The following is a 22,500-nucleotide window of genomic DNA, read 5'->3' as shown; positions in this document are numbered from 1 at the left end:
ACTCTCACACACACACACACACACACACACACACACACACACACACACACTCACACACAAGGGCGCACACACCCCGACACATGCATTCATCCAGATTCGGGTTTCAGCCGGGGTAATCCGTCCCCAGAGATCAGGAAGTGTCCGTGGCCTGCAGGGTTCACTCCAGCTGTCCCACAATGACTGAAGATCCCCACCCCCATCCCACCCAAAAGCCCCAGCTGTAATGCTTATAGCCCGGCTGAGCACACAACACCCCCAAATTTGGGCACCATTCCTCCTCCCTTCCCCGTGGCGGGGGAGGGAGGAGGATGCTTGGCGCAGCGAGGGAACCTGTTCCTTGGAAAACACAGGAGGTTAAGGAGCGTGAGCAAAGTTGTGGACGTCTCCTGCTCGGCTCAGCTTCACAGGGACAATGATGTGGGAGAGGAGCTGATATTTGGGAACGTTGTGTTTGAACATGAAATGTGTGTTTATACGAGCCGGTCATCCAAGGAGACGCATCTTTCAAACACTGAGCTGGAGCGGCAGCCATACAAGGGCCTGTTTGGTCTGCGGGCCACCTGCACCGGCTAATACCAACACCAGGCCAGCAAATACGCTGCACCCTTATTATTTCACTAGAACACAACCCGCTTTGAAGAGGAATTCAAAGTGGATTTTCAGAAGGATTTAATCTTTTTCGCCTTTTTGACATGACCCAAAGAATTACAAAAATAAAAATAAAAAATTTGTCTTTGATATGAGGATGATTTCCATCAGACTGAGATAGATCCATGACTAAATCCAAAGTAAAAAAAACAACAGAAAAGCGTTTTGTGGTGGTTTCACTGTAACGCTGAGCGCTCGGGAAAAATCCCGCCTCCCACTTGGAAAAGTGCAAAGGATTGGCCATTTTAGTCGGGATTCCAATTCGAATTTCAAGGGCAGAAAGCTGTTGCCAAAGTTTGCTGATATCCCAGACCTGATGCGGATGCAGAAGCTTGTAGAATTCACAAGCTTGCTTAATAAACACACATTTGCTGCGGGCGTCCATGATTTCCCGAACAGAGGAAATGGAACACATTTATCTCACAAGTGGGACTGCCAACTTGGAAATGACCAAATTACAGATTCCTCCCTTCCAGTGGAAGGCAGCATGACCCCCCGCTGATGTATTTAGGAAGACAAAGGGGCTTTAGTCAGAACCGTCACTAAATCACACATTCCCATTTGTATGGAAGAAGGATGCAAAACACAAGCCCTCTATTAGGGCTGCGGTATCGATCGGGTATTAATCAAATAACAGCGTTCCATTCTGTTCCCGTGCTCCTCGGAGTAAACATCTCACTGAATCGCTAATTCTAATCCAATTTAGGTCTTAGCTGCACCCAGGGCTTTAGCCCCAGTGAAAGTGCCGCGGCTTCCATCGCCGGTCCTCCTTCAGACGCATCGCTCTGAATGCAGAGGTCTCGGTAGCCGGGCGTCCGAATCCACAGCAGCAAAGCACGGTGGCTGTGGAGGAGTAATGAGACGTGTCTGGAGGTGCTGCTGACAGCGCTGACAGGCCGACAGCTCCTATTACAGCTAATGCACTGGCACTGTGGCTTCATTAGGTTCCTTGGAATTGTTTCCCTGCAAGATCTGCATTGGTTGAAATTGCCATTTCCTTCCTGTCAGGCCTGTGTCCTGATTGGGCCGACTGGGACCCCAACCAGCCCGTGGAGAATGCACGAGAAGCCATGCAGCAGGCGGACGACTGGCTGGGGGTGCCTCAGGTGAGACGCTTGATGGTTTTGATTCTGTAAGTGTTTCATAGTTTTTTTTGTTTTGGGTTAGGTATGGGATGTGGAAAAAAAGTCAATTTAATAAGCTTCAGAAAATTTAGACAATCACATGAAGCTGTTAAGAATCCAGATCTCATAGATTCTCTCAACCGACTATATATGTGCATTTTGCTGTAATCCCAAAACATCTGATCCAACTAGCGTGAAACAACGTGAAAGCAACAGGAAAGCTGTATCCAGGTCGGACACACAAGACAAAATATTTACCATCAAGTTGACTAAACTGATTTACTTACCTTATTCTCTATTTACTTGAACTGTTTGTCTAGGTAAGAGGTGTTTACTTTACGATACAGATACTACACCAGAAAATACACCTGAATTTGAAGCGAGTGAAGCCCCAATTCTAAGACTCCAGACCTAAATATGGCTCTGTAGTGCATACTCTTTTGGCTTGTTCTTTTCAGTCTGTCCAAGGCAGGAGGGGCTGCAGCTATTCTTTGTCAGGTATGACATTGGTGAGATTAGTCTGGGATGTATTTTTATGGCCCAGTGAGCCAGGGGCTGGATTCAGACTGGGCAGTGTGAAGGAGCTGTTGGAGAGGTTTGACTTGGGCTAAATCCCCCTGGCCGGCTTATTTGGGGCCAGCAATCCTTAACCCTGCTGTCCTGGTGTTAAATATAACTGGAGAGAAGCGTGGCTTTATTCCACTGTGTGACAGACAGGAAAATAGTATCTGGGGAGGAAAGGAAAGGGACTCAAGCATGGAGGAAGCAAATACATTTAATCCTTGTTATATCCCATTCTGAGAGGTTGCTCGGGGTAAAACCACATGTTGAATTCATTTCACGCGGGAAGCCAAAACCGACAGTGTTCTGTGATGGCCCATGGAATGAATGGTGTTTACACCTGTGCTGTAGGTGATCGCCCCTGAGGAGATCGTGGACCCAGATGTGGACGAGCACTCAGTGATGACCTACCTGTCCCAGTTCCCCAAGGCCAAGCTCAAGCCTGGAGCCCCCCTCAGACCAAAACAGCTCTTCCCAAACAAGGCAAAGGCCTACGGACCTGGTAGGTTCTATTTGGCATTAACCACATCGGGCACAAGACAGAAAGTATTTGCATTTTGTCGCCTGTAGCTAAAAACATCCCTGTCATGTTTTCTTCAAATCTATTATTTCTTTGTTTTTTGTACCCAGGTATCGAACCCCATGGTAACATGGTGCTGAAGCCGGCAATGTTCACCGTGGACACCCTGGAAGCGGGAAGTGGAGAGGTCCTGGTCTACGTGGAGGATCCTGAGGGACACAAAGAAGAGGTTAAAACGACACTTTAAACTCCTCAGAAGGCATATACAGTATGTCGATGTTTTAATCTAGATGGTGTGCTGCATGCTCTTCACTTCTCTTTTCTCTGTTTTTCAGGCTAAAGTCAAACCCAACCAGGACAAGAACAGAACCTACACTGTCACCTATGTGCCGAAGGTTGAGGGCGTCCACAAGGTGGGAAATTACTTGAGCCTCTCCTCCTACGTCTTCTGCTATTTTGAGAACCGGGCCTAGTAAGAATCACCTTCACTTTGCCTTTCTTCTTTGCTCCACAGGTAAAAGTTCTGTTTGCTGGTCAGGACATCGATCACAGTCCATACACAGTGAATGTGGCGAAGGCCATGGGTGACCCCGGCAAAGTCCACGCCAGAGGACCCGGCCTGGAGGCCACCGGCAACGTGGCTAACAAGCCCACATACTTTGATATCTACACCGCTGGTAAGGATTGAAAAAAATAAAAAAAAGAACAGCGACCTTACACACAAATGAAGCACAAAACAAACACACCCTATTACATCACAGCAATTCTATCTGATAAAAATCTCGAACAGGCGGAGGTATCAGCGGGTTTTTGCTTGGACAGTTGAGAAAATATTGTATTTCCCCGTGTTCAGGGGCCGGTAACGGTGATGTCAGCGTCATCATCGTTGACCCTCAGGGCAAGAAAGACACCGTGGAGCTCATCTTGGAAAACAAGGGGGACAGCGTTTTCCGCTGCACATACCGTCCCATGATGCAGGGCCCACACACCATCCACATCCTCTTCGCCAGCCAGGAGATCCCCAAGAGCCCATACAGCGTGAACGTGGCAGAAGGTGAGTCAGTCTCTGTGGAACCTGTCAGAGCAGAGTTGTTGATATTCTGCGAATGGCGAGGTGTTTTTGTCCCTTCGCAGTTATTCACCTGGTCCCCAGGGACAAAATGTCTGGAGCTGAACATAACCTTTGCTGTCTGTTGTTTCTAGCTCCACCCGTTGCTCCTCCTACTGGAGCTACTGTTCAAATAGTACCTCAGTCAGTGCGCGCCCCTCCTGGAATGAAGGGCGGAAAGGGGGCTCAGCCCCCCAAACCGGTCCGACCAAGTTAGTATGGTCTGCTTTGGTGGAGTCCGTGGCCCTCGCTCAGACAAGCTAGCCGGGCCCCACCCCACTCCGTTGCAGATAGAGCTGAATGCCTCTTTGGCTTCTGAGTTCCATGACTTGATGCTCTGCTTGGCGGCCTGCTCAACATATACACCTGATGATTTAGAGCTGATTAGTTTGGTTCTGCTCAGAGGAAGACATGGTGCATTGTTTAAATCTTTCAGCTGCTTGTTCGTTTGGTATTTATGTTTGAAATGCTCAACGTACCTCTTTCAAAAATCTGCTCATGCTGTTGTTGTGGTTAAACATTTTTTTATCGTTCCCTCGCATCCAAGTTTGCATTATTTAAGATGTGGGTTCTGCCTCCTGCAGCCAACATTTCAGTGAGTGTAGGCATAGAGCTTATACTGCATTTCACGGAAATGTTGTGAGATATTGTGAGATTCTCAATATTTTCCAAGCGCTTCAACCTCCAGTTCGGTGTCTTTTTGTGCATAAAAAGCTGCATACTGCTGTGCTGTATTTGATTTAGATAACTCGTCTCAGGCCCTTATCTATCAGTGACTCAGTGGTCATGTATATTGGAGCCTGTTTAAAAGGGATGGTATGCTACTAACACGATGCTGGCTCTGGTTGTCTGTCGTATGTTTATTTGGGGAATATTTCTCCATTTAACTGATGCCGTTGTTCCCTCTCTTCCTTGGCAGCGATGAATCCCAACGCCTGCAGAGCCACTGGCCGAGGCCTCCAGCCCAAAGGAGTGAGAGTAAAGGAGGTTGCCGACTTCAAAGTTTTCACCAAGGGAGCAGGGAGCGGAGAGCTCCAGGTCTTGGTCAAAGGACCCAGTGAGTCACTCATTCCTTTCCTCCTCCTCTCACTTCATTCACCCTCTCTCATTTTTCTACCACTGCTTCTCTTCTTTGTGGACTCCCTGCAGGGTTGGATACAGATAAGCAACCTATAAAACAGAATTCAAAATGCATAGAATCCATGCAAGTTTTTTTTATTATTTATATCGTTAGCGGGAGCCGTGGAGCCTGTGAAAGTACGTGATGCAGGGAACGATGTGTATGAGTGCGAATATTTCCCTATGAAGTCTGGAAAATACACAGTCATCATCACCTGGGGAGGACAGCCCATCCCACGCAGGTTCGTCAACCCTGCTAAACAACTGCTGCTTCTAGCTTTTCATTAACAATAAATTAGGTTTTTTTTTATCAATTTGTACAACTTGTGTCTTTGGTATGTAGCCCCTTTGAGGTGGAGGTGGGTGAGGAGGCAGGCTTTCAGAAGGTGAGGGCCTGGGGTCCCGGTCTGAAGACCGGAATGGTGGGCAAGTCCGCCGACTTTGTGGTCGAGGCCATCGGCACCGAAGTGGGAACTCTGGGTAAGTTCTACACGTTTTTTTTCACCTGTGATAAAAGGGGATTGGACAAAGAGACCAAACTATCTGTTCATCCCGTTCAGGTTTCTCCATCGAAGGTCCATCCCAGGCGAAAATCGAGTGTGATGATAAAGGTGACGGCTCCTGCGACGTGCGCTACTGGCCCACGGAGGCCGGAGACTATGCCGTGCACGTCATCTGCGACGACGAGGACATCAAAGACAGCCCCTTCATGGCCCACATTCTCCCCGCAGCTAATGACATCTTTCCAGAGAGGGTAGGGCCCGCCCTGAAGAAGTCGGCCCAGCCAGTCAGGGTCAACATGGCAGACCCTGTTTGAAAGGAAATGGATATACCTGTGTAAAAAGTCTCTTTTTTTCTAATTGCAGGTGAAGGCCTTTGGTCCTGGCTTGCAGCCCGCCGGTGTGATTGTGAATAAACCCACCGAGTTCACCATCGACGCTCGCATGGCCGGAAAGGGTCACCTCCGAATTTATGCCAAGGTGCGGACGGAGACGTTTGGACAAAACTTCCATGGTTTATCATATATGAATCTGGCATCATTCATAACGCATGTGGCGGCACACTCTTTTATTGACTCAGGATGCGGAGGGCTGCACCATCGACATCAAGATTACTGAAAAGGGAGACGGCACCTTCCTGTGTGTGTACACTCCCAGCAAGCCCATCAAACACACCATCATCATCGCCTGGGGAGACGTCAACGTGCCCAACAGCCCCTTCAGGGTAACACACACACCAAAGACACAGACATATTGACATAAATGCACTTACAAAAGGAATGAAATGCAGACAAATGCATATTATATCAATATAGATTTGATATAATAATGAAAAAATTGAAATAATAAAAAAAAGGAAATAGCCAATAGAATATACAAAAAGATTCTATGCACAGGATAAGTTGAGTAAAAAGGCAATACCTGAGTAGTACTGGTGGTTGCTAATAGGGCTATGGGTATAAAATATATAGATATAATATGATATAGATGGATATTCGGTCCTTGATTATTACATATATATATAAATAAATATATATATATATATATATATATATATATATATATATATATATATATATATATATATATACAAAAATATGAGCATGTATTACAATGAATTTGTAGGTACAAGTTATTACTATGTTATTACTAACTTATTACAGTGTCTCTAGTGTCATTTGATAGCTCCTTGTCACCATCTGTTCCCCAGGTTCTGGTGGGAGAGGGTTGTCACCCAGAAAAGGTGAAGGTCTACGGGCCTGGAGTGGAGAAGACCGGCCTCAAAGCCAACGAACCAACATACTTCACTGTGGACTGCAGCGAGGCGGGGCAAGGTAGGAGTCAATGATCCTCTATTCAGTATTAAAACATGTCGATGTAGAAAACGAAGTGAAAGGAGGCAAAAATCTATTTTCTAATATGATTAAGGTAATAGTCATTCTAAATTACTCATTCTGACTGACCCTCGTGAAGTTAATGCTCATCACTATGTGGTCCTAGGGGACATCAGCATTGGAATTAAGTGCGCCCCAGGAGTGGTGGGCCCTGCTGAGACAGACATCGACTTTGACATCATCAAGAACGACAATGACACCTTCACGGTCAAGTACACTCCCCCGGGCGCAGGCCGCTACACCATCATGGTGCTGTTTGCTGACCAGGTAAGAGCTGTGCTCTGCTGTGAAAGGACTAGGTAGATCCCTCACCATTCTCCCGTCTTCCGCCTCTTGCAAAACCAGTCCTCTGGATTTATTTCAGGAAATTCCCGTCAGTCCGTTCAAAGTCAAGGTGGATCCTTCTCACGATGCAGGCAAGGTGAGGGCGGAAGGGCCCGGGCTGAACAAGACAGGTGAGATCCCGTCAGCATCTCACATTTCATTGCCGCACAAAATGTTATCTCGTGTGTCAACCAAAACCTTTAACAGTATTACTTTGACGTACCCAAACTGGTTTGAGTCAACTCAGAGAAGTAGAACTGACAGCAGCCTGATCTCCTGCAGGAGTGGAGGTGGCGACTCCAACCCACTTCACGATCTACACCAAGGGAGCAGGAAAGGCCAAGCCCGAGGTGCATTTTACAGCTTCCGGCCCCGGGGACGCTGTTTGTGATTTTGAGATCATCGACAATCACGACTACTCCTACACCGTCAAGTACACGGCTGTGCAGCAGGTGGGGTAGTCTCTCTAGATGTGTAGACCATCAACATCAACAACATCATTACTACCTGGTACCAAGCAGCTCTGGTGCACGATGCAGCGCACAGGCACCAGCATTAGCACTAACACCGTGAAGTTAGCGTAATAACATTGAGAGAATTTCATTCGATGAACTTTAACTTGCCATCTTCACAAATCTGCAAATGAGTCACATAAGGAATTCATGGTTCCTTGTAAAATGGCCCTCTCACCTTAACCTTCTCATGCACTGTGTCTTTTTAGGGCAACATGACAATTTCTGTGACTCATGGAGGTGACCCTATTCCCAAGAGCCCCTTCCAGATCATAGTGGCCCCTCCTCTGGACCTCAGCAAAATCAAAGTCGAGGGACTCGATACCAGTATGTTAAATACACAGTGTTGTACCTCCCTCTGTTTGAAAGCTTTGTATGAACCTTTTCCTCTTTCAGGATGTTCCTGATAACAAATGAGCATTAACGAATGAGTTAATGCAATGTTTGTCTTTGTTTCTGACCTACAGAGGTTGAGGTTGGAAAAGATCAGGAGTTTACGGTCCACACGAAGGGAGCAGGAGGACAGGGGAACGTGGGTGTGAAGATGACCTCCCCCTCAGGCCGCCCCATCCCTTGCAAGCTGGAGTCGGACAAAGCCAAGGGTTCTCACAACGTCAAGTACATCCCCCCCGAGGAAGGACAGTACAAGGTGGACGTCAGTTACGATAGCAACCCGGTGATGGGGAGCCCTTTTGGAGTGGAGGGGGTGATGCCTGCCGATCCCTCAAAGGTGAAAAGAGCGTAAAGGATGTTCTGATGACATCTTCTGATGTCATTTTGTAAAAACAATAAATGCGTGTTAAAAAAAACCCCCACGTAATAAAAAGCAAAAGCTCCAATTTATTCCCTGGTGTTTGATACTTTCGAAAGGAAACAGAGAAAGCTTTAAAGACCTCCATATATCATCTCTGCATCACAGGTACGAGCCTATGGCCCAGGGCTCCAGGGAGGCATTGTGGGTAAGCCGGCCCCATTCAGTATCGACACCAAAGGAGCTGGTGCCGGGGGGCTCGGTCTGACTGTGGAGGGTCCCTGCGAGGCCAAGATCGAGTGCCAGGACAACGGCGACGGCACCTGTTCGGTGTCCTACCTGCCCACCGAGCCAGGCGACTATGACATCAATATCCTGTTTGCAGAGAAGCACATCCCCGGCTCCCCCTTCAAGGCCACCGTTCGGCCGGCCTTCGAACCCAACAAGGTGACAGCCAGCGGGCCCGGTATGGAGAGGGCCAAGGCCGGGGAGCCGGCCACCTTCACTGTGGACTGCACCAGAGCCGGGGACGCCGAGCTCACCATTGAGATCGTGTCGGAGACCGGTGCCAAGGCGGAGGTGCACATCCAGAAGACAGCAGAGGGAACCTTCTCCGTCACCTACACCCCCCCATTCCACGGCACGCACACCATCACCATCAAGTATGGAGGCCACGTTATTCCCCAGTGCCCCAAGGTCATTCAGGTGGAGCCTTCTGTGGACACCAGCGGGGTACAGGTCTATGGCCCGGGAGTGGAGCCCAGAGGTGAGTTATGTATGAAAGGTGGATGGTCATCATTATCAACCAGAAGAAATCGGCATATTTATGTTTTCGTATACAAGGATTTGATATCAAAACGGCGTCTATGTTCCGCTTGGCAACTTCCTGCATTTCTCTAACTGGAGGTTTGTTTCCCTTCTGGTCATTTCTCCTTCCCAGGAGTCCTAAGAGAGGTCACGACCCACTTCATCGTCGATGCTCGTTCCATCATCAAGAGTGGCGGAAACCACGTGAAGGTCCACATCATCAACCCCTCGGGCGCCAACACAGACCCCTACATCACCGACAAGACGGACGGCACCTACAGGGTGGAGTACACCGCCTTCGAGGATGGTGAGGACCTCTTCAACACTGCCTCTGCCCTGTAGAGGAGGGGTCTCAAACTGAAATGATGGGGGCCACTGGGCAGATTATCTTCTCCTGGGGGGGGCACTTGGAACATCAAGGGAAGAATAAACAACTTTGTAAAAAAATATATAAAAAATTAAATAAAAATAATCAAATAAAATTGAATAAATAATGAAAAAAATTGTCATAACATTTTAAAATTAGAAGGGGGATGCAGCCTTAAGAACTACTATATATTAAAATATTATTATGTTGGAGGAATCAAGCACTAGTAGAAATGAAATTGCGTTAGACCCACAAATGAACAGAACCTTGAGCGATGGTTGGAGACAGTGCCAGCGGACAGAAAGCCATTGCCAACAGGTGGTTGTACTGGGAGCCATTAGGAACTAGAGAGAGGGAGAGAGAGAGAACGAGGGATGGGAGAAAGAGGGGTGGCAGGTATAAATACAGAATGATGCAGTGGAGCAGAGATGTTAGGGAGGGTGGGAGAGAGAGAGAGAGAGAGAGAGAGAGAGAGAGAGAGAGAGAGAGAGAGAGAGAGAGAGAGAGAGAGAGAGAGAGAGAGAGAGAGAGAGAGAGAGTCAGTGTTTTAAAAATAGAGAAGGTTCTGGAACAGAAGCTCTTAACCAGTCAGGTATGTGTGCTTTGAGCACTCGGAGCAAGGGACGACAGGGGATATTAATAGAGCGCTAGAACACAAAGCGAAGAGATCACAGAGCACTCCTCCGCCCCCAGACGGGCTCTAGTGTTACAGCGCTGAAAGCTCCGTCAGAAAAGCATTGCAACAGAATAATGAATGGAGAACAGATGTAGGGCCTTGTTCCCACCCGACGAGAGGATCACTGCTAAATAAATACATGTTTATTCCTCTGATAAGAACTGTGTTACTTTCAATAAAACACAGACGGCACTGAAACACTAAATCTCCTGAGTGTGTGTGTGTGTGTGTGTGTGTGTGTGTGTGTGCGTGCGTGTGTGTGCACGTGTGTGCGTGTGTGCGTGTGTTTTTGTGCAGGCATGCATCTGATCGAGGTTCTTTTCGACGACGTGGCCGTGCCCAAGAGTCCCTTCAGGGTGTCGGTGGTGGAGGGCTGCGACCCCACGAGGGTCCGTGCCTTCGGACCCGGCCTGGAGGGGGGGACCACCAACAAGGCCAACTGCTTCACTGTGGAGACCAGGTGCTCGCACACTGTCAAACGGGACTCAGGACTTAAAGTATATGAATGGGACTCGTGTGAACGAAACAATTTATCCTTTCTAGTTTTACTCCAATAACTCCACTCTTTTAGTTGTATACAATACATGATATGGGTTTTACCGCCTCAATATTTTTTACTTTCTTACTTATTATTTTTTGCTCTAAAATGTGTTTTAATTGTCTCAAGTGTACAGAGTTTGCAGGGTTTCGCCGTAGACAAAGATTTGGCAATACAAATAGCTCCATATTAAGACCACCTTATACGGTACAACTGTATTTTGGAGTTTCCTGATGCAAACACTGGTGAGAAACAATAAAAGGATAAAGAACGTCTGTTAAACTGAATGTTCTTTTCTTTCCTTACCTAATATACTTCCAGAAGTTTTAAAACTAAGATGAAGTACGTTTGCAAAACTTAAAATTTCAAGGCAGAAAGGCAAAGTTAAACTCAAAGTGCATTTTAAAACATTTAATGCAAAATGTCAATTGAACTAAGCTTAAGGTCCATTTTTTCATCTATCTGCTGTTGCCAAGCACTTTGGGAAATCCTTTTGAAACGGCGCAGCAGTATACGAAAGTATACCTTAAATTCCTATTTATTCATGGCTCTGCTGTTGCTTCCTCTCCAGGGGAGCCGGGACCGGGGGTCTGGGTTTGACCATCGAGGGAGCGTCCGAGGCCAAGATGTCCTGCAAGGACAACAAGGACGGCAGCTGCAGCGTGGAGTACGTCCCCTTCACCCCCGGGGACTACGACGTCAACATCACCTACGGGGGACACCCCATCATCGGAAGCCCCTTCCGCGTGCCGGTCCGGGACCCCGTGGACCCCAGCAAGGTCAAGTGCTCGGGTCCTGGCCTGGGCACCGGGGTCAGAGCCCACGTTCCGCAGGCGTTCACCGTGGACTGCACCAAGGCAGGCCAGGCCCCGCTGGACGTCAAACTGTACGGGCCGTCAGGTGAGAAGATGCCGGAGGTCTGCGCAGACATCTCCGAAACCGTTGATGGTGTATCAGTGCTGTTACCTTAATGCTTTATTTGTTAACAGGCACTGCGGAGCCGGTCGGCATTAAGAACAATGGTGATGGAACCCACACAGTGCACTACACCCCAGGCCAGGATGGACCTTACACCGTGGCTGTCAAATACGCCGACCAGGAGGTCCCACACAGGTAGGCGATCAAACAAAGAGAGAAAAAAATAATATATTCATATAATAATTCATGTCAGTGCATCGCATCCATTCTCTCATCTCCTCGTTTCCAGTCCGTTCAAGGTTATGTCGCAGCCTGGCCACGATGCCAGCAAGGTCCGGGCCAGTGGTCCCGGTCTGGACACCAAGGGCGTGTCGGCCAGTCTGCCGGTGGAGTTCACCATCGACGCTCGCGACGCCGGGGAGGGACTGCTCACCGTGCAGATCCTGGTGGGTTCAGCATCTAAACTTGCTAGATCATAATCATGATGAGGAGCAGTGTCTCCCCTAGAAATCAGTGGGCAGCGATCATGTAGGACTGGCCACCTCCAGTATGCCAGGTTTCTTTTCCCGGATACTGGCCAGGATCTCATGAATTGATTCGATTTCGACACATACTGACATTTTTACACATAATGAAAGTGCTATCATCTTCACGGTTTACCATCTGACGTGCATTACAAAGAAATATTTCACAAAAAAAAAAGTGTGTCTAAAACACAGAATTACGTATTTCACTTCATTTTTGATGATGATTGTATTTAAATGAAGTTGAAAATGGCTGCATGAATTCCAAACAAAAGATCCGATATTACAATTCGCCAAATAAATTCAGGAGTTAAAACCGCTAGAACAACGGAACTTTTTCAACTGAAAATCTCCACCGCTCTGGGGACAGGACCCGGAAGGAAAGCCAAAGAAAGCCACGATCCAGGACAACAGAGACGGGACCTACACGGTGTCCTACGTGCCGGACTCCATCGGGCCATACACCATCACCATCAAATACGGAGGAGACGAGATCCCCTACTCCCCGTACCGCATCCAGGCCCTGCCCACCGGGGACGCCAGCAAGTGCCTGGTCACAGGTAAGAGGACTGTCTCACTGTGTTAGTAAGATGACCACCCCGAGACCAATAATCTGGCAACAATAATTAGAATAATAATATAAATGTTTAAACAATAATTAATTCAAAAACAAATCAAATAACTTGCTCAGGAATGATCTAAATGGGCAAAATTGATGACCCAAAATTTAAACTGAGTAGAATATTAACTAGTTTTTATTTAATGCATTTAGCTTGTTTTGAAAGCAATCAAATAGTTATAATGCAACAGCTTATAATAATTATTATTTCTGTATTTATTAAATATTTTTTTTAAGCTGTTGCATTATAACTATTTGATTGCTTTCAAAACAAGCTGGATAATTTTTGATTACATTTCTGCATTACTTTCTTATCATCATATTCTTTTTCTCCTTCTTCCAGTGTCCATTGGAGGTCACAGCATGTGTAAGTGATTCCCTTTTTGTCCAAAATCAAACTCAGTGGGATTTACCATCATGACATCAGTTCATATCGCCACAAACGGAAAAGCTTCACCGTGCCTCCTTCCCTTCCCGTCCAGCCGGGCTCCAGAAGCTGCAGACCTCGGAGGACACGGTGATCACGGTGGACGCCAAGGCAGCGGGGACGGGCAAGGTGACCTGCAAGGTGCTGACCCCCGACGGGGTGGAGCTGGACATGGACGTGGTGGAGAACCACGACGGGACCTTCGACATCTACTACACCGCGCCGCAGCCGGGGAAGTACGTGGTCACCATCCGCTTTGGGGGCCAGAACATCCCCAAAAGCCCCTTCCATGTGGTGGTGAGTAGCAGAAGGGCTGACATTCCCGGGTTCCTTTTATGGCTCTGACGCTCAGTCCAAGGCATTGAAAAGGACCCTAAACTATCGTGAGGATTCGTTTGGGAATTATTTGAGAATTGCTCGGATCAACAATAATAATTACTAATAATTCCAGACCAGAAATTCCGTGATGGGGGAATTATCGTGATCCTCCAAGGTCAAAATTAATCGAGATCGATGACCGACAACCGAAATGAAGTGAATAATGTTTATCAGATTAATTTTGCCGTAGAAGAACGAAAAAAATGCTGAATAGATTTTCAACAGCGGGAAATCAATTATGTACCGTTTTTGTTTAGTGGGTTCTTACGTGATTCAGTCACAGAGTTTTACACGCCAGAGATCTCGCTAATTTCGATTTCATGTACGTGGAGCTTGAGAAGAACTGCGGCAAATGAGTCTTTAAAGCGTGGAAATTGAGCAATCTGTGGGGAGCGATGGCTGTGGTTAATTAAATGAGAAGAAAAAGATATGTCACCTGCGTTTCAATGACACATCGCCAGAGGGAGCGTTGCGACATGTCGAAAATACAGACGGTATATTTTTCACATTTTATTTTTCCGTACCGCCCCCTGCTGTGGATTCCGTCGAGTTTAAACACGCTCTCTGCTTCTAGGCCTCCAACGAGCCGGTCGTCCCCCGGGACAGCGTGGACCCTCTGTTCCGTCCGCTGAACCTGGTCGTCCCCTTCACTCCGCAGCAGGGGGAGATCACAGGTAAACACACACACACGCGCGCACACACACGCACAGAAACACATGCACACCATACGGTGGATGACGTTCCGCCATGTGGCTGTTGCTTTTTCAGGTGAAGTGCGGATGCCTTCAGGTAAAACCGCCCGCCCTCACATCACCGACAACAAGGACGGCAGCATCATGGTGAAGTACCAGCCCACCGAGCGAGGCCTGCACGAGATGGACATCAAGTACGAGGGAAACCACATCCCAGGTCAGGAAACGCATTTTTCATTGTGAGAGATGATTTAGCGCCTGTAGGCCTTCTCTGATTAGGGAGCTAGCAGTGGAACTAGGATCCAAACTCTCATTATTCCACATTCTCGAACGGCGCCGACGCCCTGTAAATGGAATGATGCTGGGGTTTAACTATTAATCACTTACTCCCTGGAACCACTTGAAGGACCCTTGAGGGTTTAGAACCACTGACCTAGAGGATTTTGCTCTGACAGTGAAAGATTTTACCCTCCTGCTGCTGGAGGACAGTGTGTAACTGCGGTAATGTTATTTTCGAGACAAATCCTTTCCTATCTGTGCATTTGTCTGACGCGGGTCTTCCCGGCTCTCGTCACCAGGGAGCCCTCTGCAGTTCTACGTGGACGCCGTGAACAGCGGGATAGTGACGGCGTATGGGACGGGCCTGAGCTACGGCATGGTCAACAAGGCCGCCACCTTCACTGTGGTCACCAAGAACGCAGGGGAAGGTACACGCGGGGCTTTCCTTTCCACGCATATTGCAAATTTGTTTAAATAACCAATTTCACCCTTTAATGTACATACTCAACTGCACGGTAGAGTTCTGTGTCTTCTACATTAAACATCAAATCAAAAGACTTCTTGAAAATGTTATTTGTAATAATAATAATCATGTAAAATGATTAATGTATGTGTATAATGTATATATTTTTTGTTTTGCTCTTTTAAGTAGTAATTATAAGTAATAATAACTAATAATGATAACTAATAATTCAAGAGTTAAAGTGGTAATCCATGAGGTTTTTTCCTTTCCCGGAAAGAATGCATGAACTGAAGCTTCCCGTGATAAAGCAACATTCACAAAAAAGACGAGGGTAAATGAGGGATGGTGGAAATGCTGTTTTGAATGGAATTTTGGGACTGGGTACTGCAATCAACATGTTATAGTTTCCACTTTAACACTTGCTTCCGTTTCATTCAGGGGGTCTGTCGCTGGCGGTGGAGGGGCCCTCCAAGGCGGAGATCACTTGCAAGGACAACAAAGATGGCACGTGCACGGTGTCCTACCTGCCCACGGCTCCTGGGGACTACAACATCATCGTCAAGTTCGACAACAAGCACATTCCTGGGAGCCCCTTCACTGCCAAGATCACCGGTGAGGAAATGGGAATGTTTCAGTCTCATAGAGGATCTACAGCTGGATTTGGGATATGAATGCATCCCGTTAGGTGTGCTTGGCAGTAGGTTAGGGGGCTCACTTTGTTTTTTTTGATGTTTTCAGGAGACGACTCCATCACCAGGACGTCCCAGCTAAATGTGGGAACAGCGGCGGACGTCTCCCTGAAGATCGCCGAGACGGATCTGAGCTCTCTGAGCGCCAGCATCAGAGCGCCGTCGGGCAATGAGGAGCCATGCCTCCTCAAGAGGCTTCCCAACAGACACATCGGTAAGCAGAGAACCTGCTTTTGGCTTGGCTCAGAGAAAACAGAGAAAACAAAACAAAAAAAAAGGAACAGTTATTATTATTATTATTATTATTATTTATTTATTTATTTATTTATTTATTTGTATTATTATTATCATTATTATTATTATTATTATTATTATTATTATTATTATTGTTATCACAGTTATCATCAGCGATAACAAAAGCTCATAGCTTTTAGCAACAAGCGGGGAAAAACAGATTGCAGAGTCTAAATTGGTTGAATAATAACCAGATTTGGCTCTATAAAAGGAGACTTTATTCGATACATTTGATTTAATCAAATTCATGACGTGCGTAAAGTCTTGCATTGGCTTAATAAGTTGGCTAATAACACACCAACACATCAATCTGAGGGAAAAAAAAGTGAAAATTTTCTTGAGTTCATTGATTCGTCAAAAATGGAAAATCTCACTAAAGCTGCTTTCACACATATACTGCAACCCTGAAATTATCTGGACTTAATCGGAGGAGCTGTATGTGCCATAGGTTGGACCGGACATTCGACTTTACCCAGCCAGCACCCTAGTACAAAGTCTGGATAATGTCCGATTGAGCGGTATGTGTGAACGGAGCAGGTGATTGTCTGGATCATTCACAGCGAGTGAGTGGGCGTGTCACGTTTCCAAGACGTCTCCATTGTGCAATTCATGGTGCTGCTGGACACGGATCGACGGATCAACGGGCCTGATCATCTAGATATTGTCCAGATCTCATGTGTGAAAGCAGCTTTATAGTTAATTCTGCGATAAAGAAAAAGAATGCCAATTTAGATAAATTCCTTTTTTCACAGTTTCAACAGGATTTCCAAACTCACATGACATTTACATATTTACACACCTCACAGTGCTACACACACATTCTCCGTTATCTCTTATCAAACGCCCTTTCTTTGTTGTTCATCCTCAGGTATTTCCTTTACGCCGAAGGAGGTTGGCGAGCACGAGGTGAGCGTGAGGAAGAGCGGCGTGCATGTGGCCAACAGCCCCTTCAAGATCATGGTGGGCCAGTCAGAGATCGGCGAGGCCAGCCGGGTCAAGGCTTTCGGGAAAGGCCTGGTGGAGGCACACACGTTTGAAACGGCCGAGTTCTTTGTCGACACCAGGAACGCAGGTAGACGCTGCGTCTGAATTGCTACCCATGCTACCTATTTACAGCGAGAGTGAACAAATAATTCACCTCCCCCCCCCTCTCTGCTGTCTCAGGTTATGGAGGTCTGGCGTTGTCCATCGAGGGTCCCAGCAAAGTCGATATCAACTGTGGGGATGTGGAGGACGGAACATGCAGAGTCACGTACTGCCCCACAGAACCCGGAAACTACCTTGTGAACATCAAGTTCGCTGAAAAGCACATCCCAGGTCCAGAACGAGAGGCTGGCCGAAGCTTCCTATGACATTTTAGGAGATCAACAGTTTGATAAGGGTTACATTATGTGTATTTTTATTCTGTGCAGGAAGTCCTTTCACGGTTAAGGTGACCGGTGAAGGCAGGATTAAGGAAAGCATCACCAGGAAGAGACAGGCGTCGTCCATCGCCTCAGTGGGAAGCACATGTGGACTGAACCTCAAAATCCCAGGTTAATACTGTAGTGCGTTACTACTGAGAGACTAACCACCCTGCCGCAGCCTCCCACTGTGCTTAAGCGCAGTCCAACGCAGGAAACATTTAAGAAATCCAGATATCCAGAGTGCGACGGGCTATTGGTTGCCAGTAGGAAGCGACGTAACCTCCTTTTTCTAGTCACTTTCATTAGCTCGGATGAAGCCAAAAAAAAAATGTGTGGAAGTGAAAAATAATCAACAAACCCCTGAAAAAAATGATTAAAGCCACGGTTTCCAACATTTTTCTGGTGTATCATATAAACACTAACTATATTGTGAGCTTCCAGATTTCAAAACGCAGATTTAACGTTTCTTTTTAGGCTTAAAAGTTGTCAAGTTGTCATTCTCCACAGCCGATCATCATCTTGATGTTCAGACAGGGACTGAACAAGGTCCTTACCGGACGTTTCCCGGTCTTCTCTCTGTAGGAAACTGGTTCCAGATGGTGTCCGCTCAGGAGCGCCTGACCAGGACCTTCACCCGCAGCAGCCACACCTACACCCGGACGGAGCGCACGGAGATCAGCAAGACGCGCGGGGGAGAAACCAAGAGGGAGGTTCGGGTGGAGGAGAGCACCCAGGTGGGAGGACAAGGAAGCCCCTTCAGAGACGTCTTCGGAGACTTCCTGGGACGAGAGAGTCTGAGTGGCATCACCGCCAGACCCGAGGGTGAGACACTCAGATCTACTCTGCCTCTTCTCTACCTCTACTCTACCTCCCATGCTCTGCATCTACATCCACTTTATCCCCCGCTACTCTACTTCTACTCTACCCGCATCTGCTCTACCTCTACATCTACTCGACCGCTACTCTACTGTACCTCCCTCTACTCTACCTCTATTCTACCTCTGCTATACTCTACCTCAACTCTACCTCTTCTCTACCTCCCTCTACTCTACTTCTACTCTGCCTTACTCTACTATACAGTATATCTACTCTACTCTACCTCTACCTCCGTCAACCTCTACCACCACTTTATCTCCCTCTACTCTACTTCTATTCTACCTCCCTCTACTCTACCTCCATCAACTCTATCTCTGCTCTACTCTACCGCCAGTTTACTCTACCTTTACCTTACTCTACCTCTACTCTACCTCTACTCCCAGTCTCTTCATTGCCTCTGCCATAAACAACCAATTGTAAATTCTGCACACATATACTCTTCCTTTTCTTCTTCTTCTTCTTCTTCTTCTTCTTCTTCTTCTTCTTGAATGGCTCCTCTGGTCTCCCTCACAGTGGAGAGCGTCTCCCAGGCGGCCATGACGGCCCAGGTGACAAGCCCCGGCGGCAAGACCGTGGACGCCGACATCGTGGATGGAGGGAACAGCACCTACAGCGTGCGCTTCATCCCCCAGGAGATGGGCCCCCACACCGTCAACATCAAGTACCGCGGCCAGCACGTCCCCGGGAGCCCCTTCCAGTTCACCGTGGGGCCCATGGGGGAGGGAGGCGCCCACAAGGTCCGGGCGGGAGGCACCGGCCTGGAGAGAGGAGTGGCGGGAGCTCCCAGTGAGTGAAAAAATGAATTGTGTTTATTTATTGTCCTTAACCCAGTTTCTGATCTGCCTGTCTCTGTATTTAATCCAGTTTCCATTCTACCTTTCCACAGCTGAGTTCAGTATCTGGACCAGGGAGGCTGGAGCCGGGGGTCTGTCCATCGCGGTGGAAGGCCCCAGCAAGGCGGAGATCTCCTTCGAGGACCGGAAGGACGGGTCCTGCGGAGTGTCTTACATCGTCAAGGAACCAGGTGGCGTACAGTTGCCGGGGCACATTTTGCCAGAATGTATTTATTCTCATATCTCATTTGTCACGAGGAGACTTTTGCACTTCCGTCAGTGACTTGGTGCCTGCGATCCCGACCAGACAAATATAACTCCTCCCGTCTCCCCAGGCGACTACGAAGTGTCGATCAAGTTCAACAACGAGCACATCCCCGACAGCCCCTTTATCGTGCCGATCGCGACGCTGTCAGACGAGGCGCGAAGACTCACTGTGACGAGCCTCCAGGTGAGACTGTACACACACACAGACTTCTACACACACACACACACACACACACACACACACACACACACACACACACACACACACACACACACACACACACACACACACACACACAGACTTCTACTCCCCCACACACACACACACATTCACACACACACCCCTCTCTCAGATCAGCTGGAAGGGGTGAACGAACCCAAATGGAATTTAGGTGAGGGGTGTTTTGTTACCCAAATTATCACTCCTCTATAAATACTACCCCCCATTAGAGAGGGAGTGTGTGTGTGTCTCTGTGTGTGTGTGTGTGTGTGTGTGTGTGTGTGTGTGTGTGTATGTGTGTGTGTGCGCGCGCGCGCGTGTGTGTGTGTGTGTGTGTGTGTGTGTGTGTGCGTGTGTGTTTTAAGCTTTAAGGCTGTTGGCTCGCAGCGCTGCGTCCTTGAAGCAGATCTGGACATTGGAACAGAATCCGGAACGATAAAAGTGTGAAGCCACCCGGCGATGACTGAGCGGGATCAACTGTGCTGTCCGAAAAGAGAGAGAGAGCGACGAGAGTCCAGCCAAAGAGGGAGGGAGGGGGAGGGAGAGAGAGATAGAGAGAGAGTAGTGTCAGAAGGTCAAGAAGGAAGAAAGTAAGAAAGCAAGAGAGAGAGAGAAAGAGAGAAAAGGGAAAGAGAAGGAAATAGTGAAGGGTAGATAGATTGATAGATAGATAGATAGAGATAGATAGATAGATAGATAGATAGATAGATAGATAGATAGAGATAGATAGATAGATAGATAGATAGATAGATAGATAGATGATAGACAGGTTGACAGACAGACGGACAGACAGATGATAGGTGGATAGATAGCAAGGAAAGAAAGAAATTGAGAGAGAAAGCGAGTAAATAATGAAAGAAAGCTGGATGAGTCACACACACACACACACACACACACACACACACACACACACACACACACACACACACACACTGACGGGCCGCTGTGTGTGTTCCAGGAGAAGGACCTGCGGGTGAACCAGGAGGCGTCCTTCATGGTGCAGCGCAACGGGGCGCGCGGCGTCGTGGACGCCAAGGTGCACACGCCCGCCGGCTCCGCGGAGGAGTGCTACGTCACCGAGCTGGACAGCGGTGAGCTCCGACCCCTACCCCACCCCAACCCCTGTCGTGACCCCTGACCCCTGACCGCCGCGTTAAAACCAGCTTCTAATAGGAACAATCACAACATGGATTAATTCAATTGAGAAGTAACTAAGTAATTAAGTATTTTGTTACTGTACTTAAGTTAATTTTGCAAGTACTGTATCTCTTACTATTAAGTACTTACTTAAGTGTATTCAGGGATTTTCCTCTCTACTACATTTCTAGCACAGTCACATTAGTACTACTCATTCTCAATTTTAGGAAAGGACATTGAGGAAATGTGGTTTGTCTTATGAGATCTGGGTGTTACAGGGTAAAAAAAAAAACAGTCACTGGATCCATCAAACAGATCATCAATTACTGATTAGGTCTCAAACCTTATACATTTTCAAAATCTCCACCACCTACAGTATACTATTCATTATTTAAATTGTGATCGGGATCTGATGAGCACCCAAGCGCTCAGCCCAGCAGGAAACAGTTTCTCTGTTTTATCGACTACTTTTACCTTTTCTTCTGACCCCTTTCTGCCGCCGCCTTCCGCAGACAAGAACGCGATCCGCTTCATCCCCCGCGAGAACGGCGTCCACTCCATCGACGTCAAGTTCAACGGCTGCCACATCCCGGGCAGCCCCTTCAACGTGCGCGTGGGGGAGGCGGGGCAGATCGGGGACCCCGGCCTGGTGACGGCCCGCGGCCCGGGGCTGCAGGGGGGCACCACAGGTACGCCGTCGACTGCCGAGGTGCGGCCTCCCGGTCGCCTCGGTGTTCGCCGGAGTGAATGAATGAATTAGATCTTCAGACGAAGGGAATCTGAGAAAGCACATAACTAATTTGTTTTAATTATTATTTGATTAATTTAGTGGGAAAAGGGTATAAAACACCAATATCACCAACTAGAAAAAGTAACTGCCCCCCTTATATTATATTATATTATATTATATTATATTATGTTATATTATATTATATTATATTATATTATATTATATTATATTATATTATATTATATTATATTTTATTTTATTACATTATCTTATCTTATATTATATTATTATAATTATATTATATCCTGAGATCCATCATCCATCACCTCACACCTTCTCTCCTCCCCTATCTCTCTCTCTCTTTCTCTGCCTCTCTTTCTCTCACTCTGTTTCTCTCACTCTCTCTCCCTTCATCTCTCTGTCTTTGTCTCTCTCTCCTCCCTCCCCTCTTCTATCTTCCCCTCTTCCCCCATCCTCTCTCTGTCTCTCTCTCCTCTCTCTCTCTCTCTCTCTCGCTCTCTCTGATCTGTTTCTATTTCTCTCGCTCCCTTTCTCCCACTCTGCCCCCCCCGCTCTCTACCACGCACCCTCTCTTTCCCCTCTGTCTTTCGTCTCTCCCTCTCTCGCTCTCTTTCTCCTCTCTCTCTTTCCTCCCTTCATCTCTCTCTGTCTTTCGCTCCTCCCTCCCCCCTCCATCTCCCCCTCTACCCCATCCTCTCTCTCCTCTCTCTCTGTCCCCCTCCACCCGCCCCTTCCTCCATTATCTCTCTCTTTCCTCCCTTCATCTATCTCTGTCTCT

At 47.5% G+C, this 22,500-nt stretch overlaps 1 protein-coding gene across 2 annotated transcripts in view; it reads left to right on the top strand.

Moving 5' to 3' along the window:
• Positions 1-22,500, top strand: part of LOC307231762 (filamin-C-like) — a 32,646-nt gene that overhangs the window by 6,145 nt on the left and 4,001 nt on the right. The window contains exons 3-44 of one of the 2 annotated variants that reach the window (XM_080002575.1): positions 1,657-1,754; positions 2,685-2,835; positions 2,964-3,082; positions 3,189-3,266; positions 3,368-3,530; positions 3,707-3,907; positions 4,057-4,173; positions 4,881-5,018; positions 5,196-5,322; positions 5,424-5,560; positions 5,641-5,834; positions 5,947-6,060; positions 6,161-6,304; positions 6,791-6,914; positions 7,081-7,241; positions 7,339-7,429; positions 7,581-7,750; positions 8,020-8,137; positions 8,278-8,540; positions 8,730-9,327; positions 9,502-9,675; positions 10,709-10,871; positions 11,521-11,849; positions 11,939-12,062; positions 12,157-12,313; positions 12,762-12,951; positions 13,354-13,377; positions 13,493-13,734; positions 14,390-14,489; positions 14,584-14,724; positions 15,086-15,214; positions 15,688-15,861; positions 15,988-16,152; positions 17,101-17,304; positions 17,397-17,549; positions 17,645-17,767; positions 18,221-18,460; positions 19,028-19,300; positions 19,401-19,538; positions 19,683-19,798; positions 20,793-20,925; positions 21,484-21,660. In XM_080002575.1, the coding sequence (XP_079858701.1) occupies positions 1,657-1,754; positions 2,685-2,835; positions 2,964-3,082; positions 3,189-3,266; positions 3,368-3,530; positions 3,707-3,907; positions 4,057-4,173; positions 4,881-5,018; positions 5,196-5,322; positions 5,424-5,560; positions 5,641-5,834; positions 5,947-6,060; positions 6,161-6,304; positions 6,791-6,914; positions 7,081-7,241; positions 7,339-7,429; positions 7,581-7,750; positions 8,020-8,137; positions 8,278-8,540; positions 8,730-9,327; positions 9,502-9,675; positions 10,709-10,871; positions 11,521-11,849; positions 11,939-12,062; positions 12,157-12,313; positions 12,762-12,951; positions 13,354-13,377; positions 13,493-13,734; positions 14,390-14,489; positions 14,584-14,724; positions 15,086-15,214; positions 15,688-15,861; positions 15,988-16,152; positions 17,101-17,304; positions 17,397-17,549; positions 17,645-17,767; positions 18,221-18,460; positions 19,028-19,300; positions 19,401-19,538; positions 19,683-19,798; positions 20,793-20,925; positions 21,484-21,660 (6,975 nt within the window). The remainder of the gene's footprint in view (positions 1-1,656; positions 1,755-2,684; positions 2,836-2,963; positions 3,083-3,188; positions 3,267-3,367; positions 3,531-3,706; positions 3,908-4,056; positions 4,174-4,880; positions 5,019-5,195; positions 5,323-5,423; positions 5,561-5,640; positions 5,835-5,946; positions 6,061-6,160; positions 6,305-6,790; positions 6,915-7,080; positions 7,242-7,338; positions 7,430-7,580; positions 7,751-8,019; positions 8,138-8,277; positions 8,541-8,729; positions 9,328-9,501; positions 9,676-10,708; positions 10,872-11,520; positions 11,850-11,938; positions 12,063-12,156; positions 12,314-12,761; positions 12,952-13,353; positions 13,378-13,492; positions 13,735-14,389; positions 14,490-14,583; positions 14,725-15,085; positions 15,215-15,687; positions 15,862-15,987; positions 16,153-17,100; positions 17,305-17,396; positions 17,550-17,644; positions 17,768-18,220; positions 18,461-19,027; positions 19,301-19,400; positions 19,539-19,682; positions 19,799-20,792; positions 20,926-21,483; positions 21,661-22,500) is intronic. The other variant, XM_080002576.1, reaches the window with a different exon arrangement.

The sequence above is a fragment of the Zeus faber genome, assembly GCF_960531495.2.
Source record: "Zeus faber genome assembly, chromosome: 6".
NCBI classification, from domain to species: Eukaryota; Metazoa; Chordata; class Actinopteri; order Zeiformes; family Zeidae; genus Zeus; species Zeus faber.
This window is presented reverse-complemented; position numbering and strand designations above follow the sequence as displayed.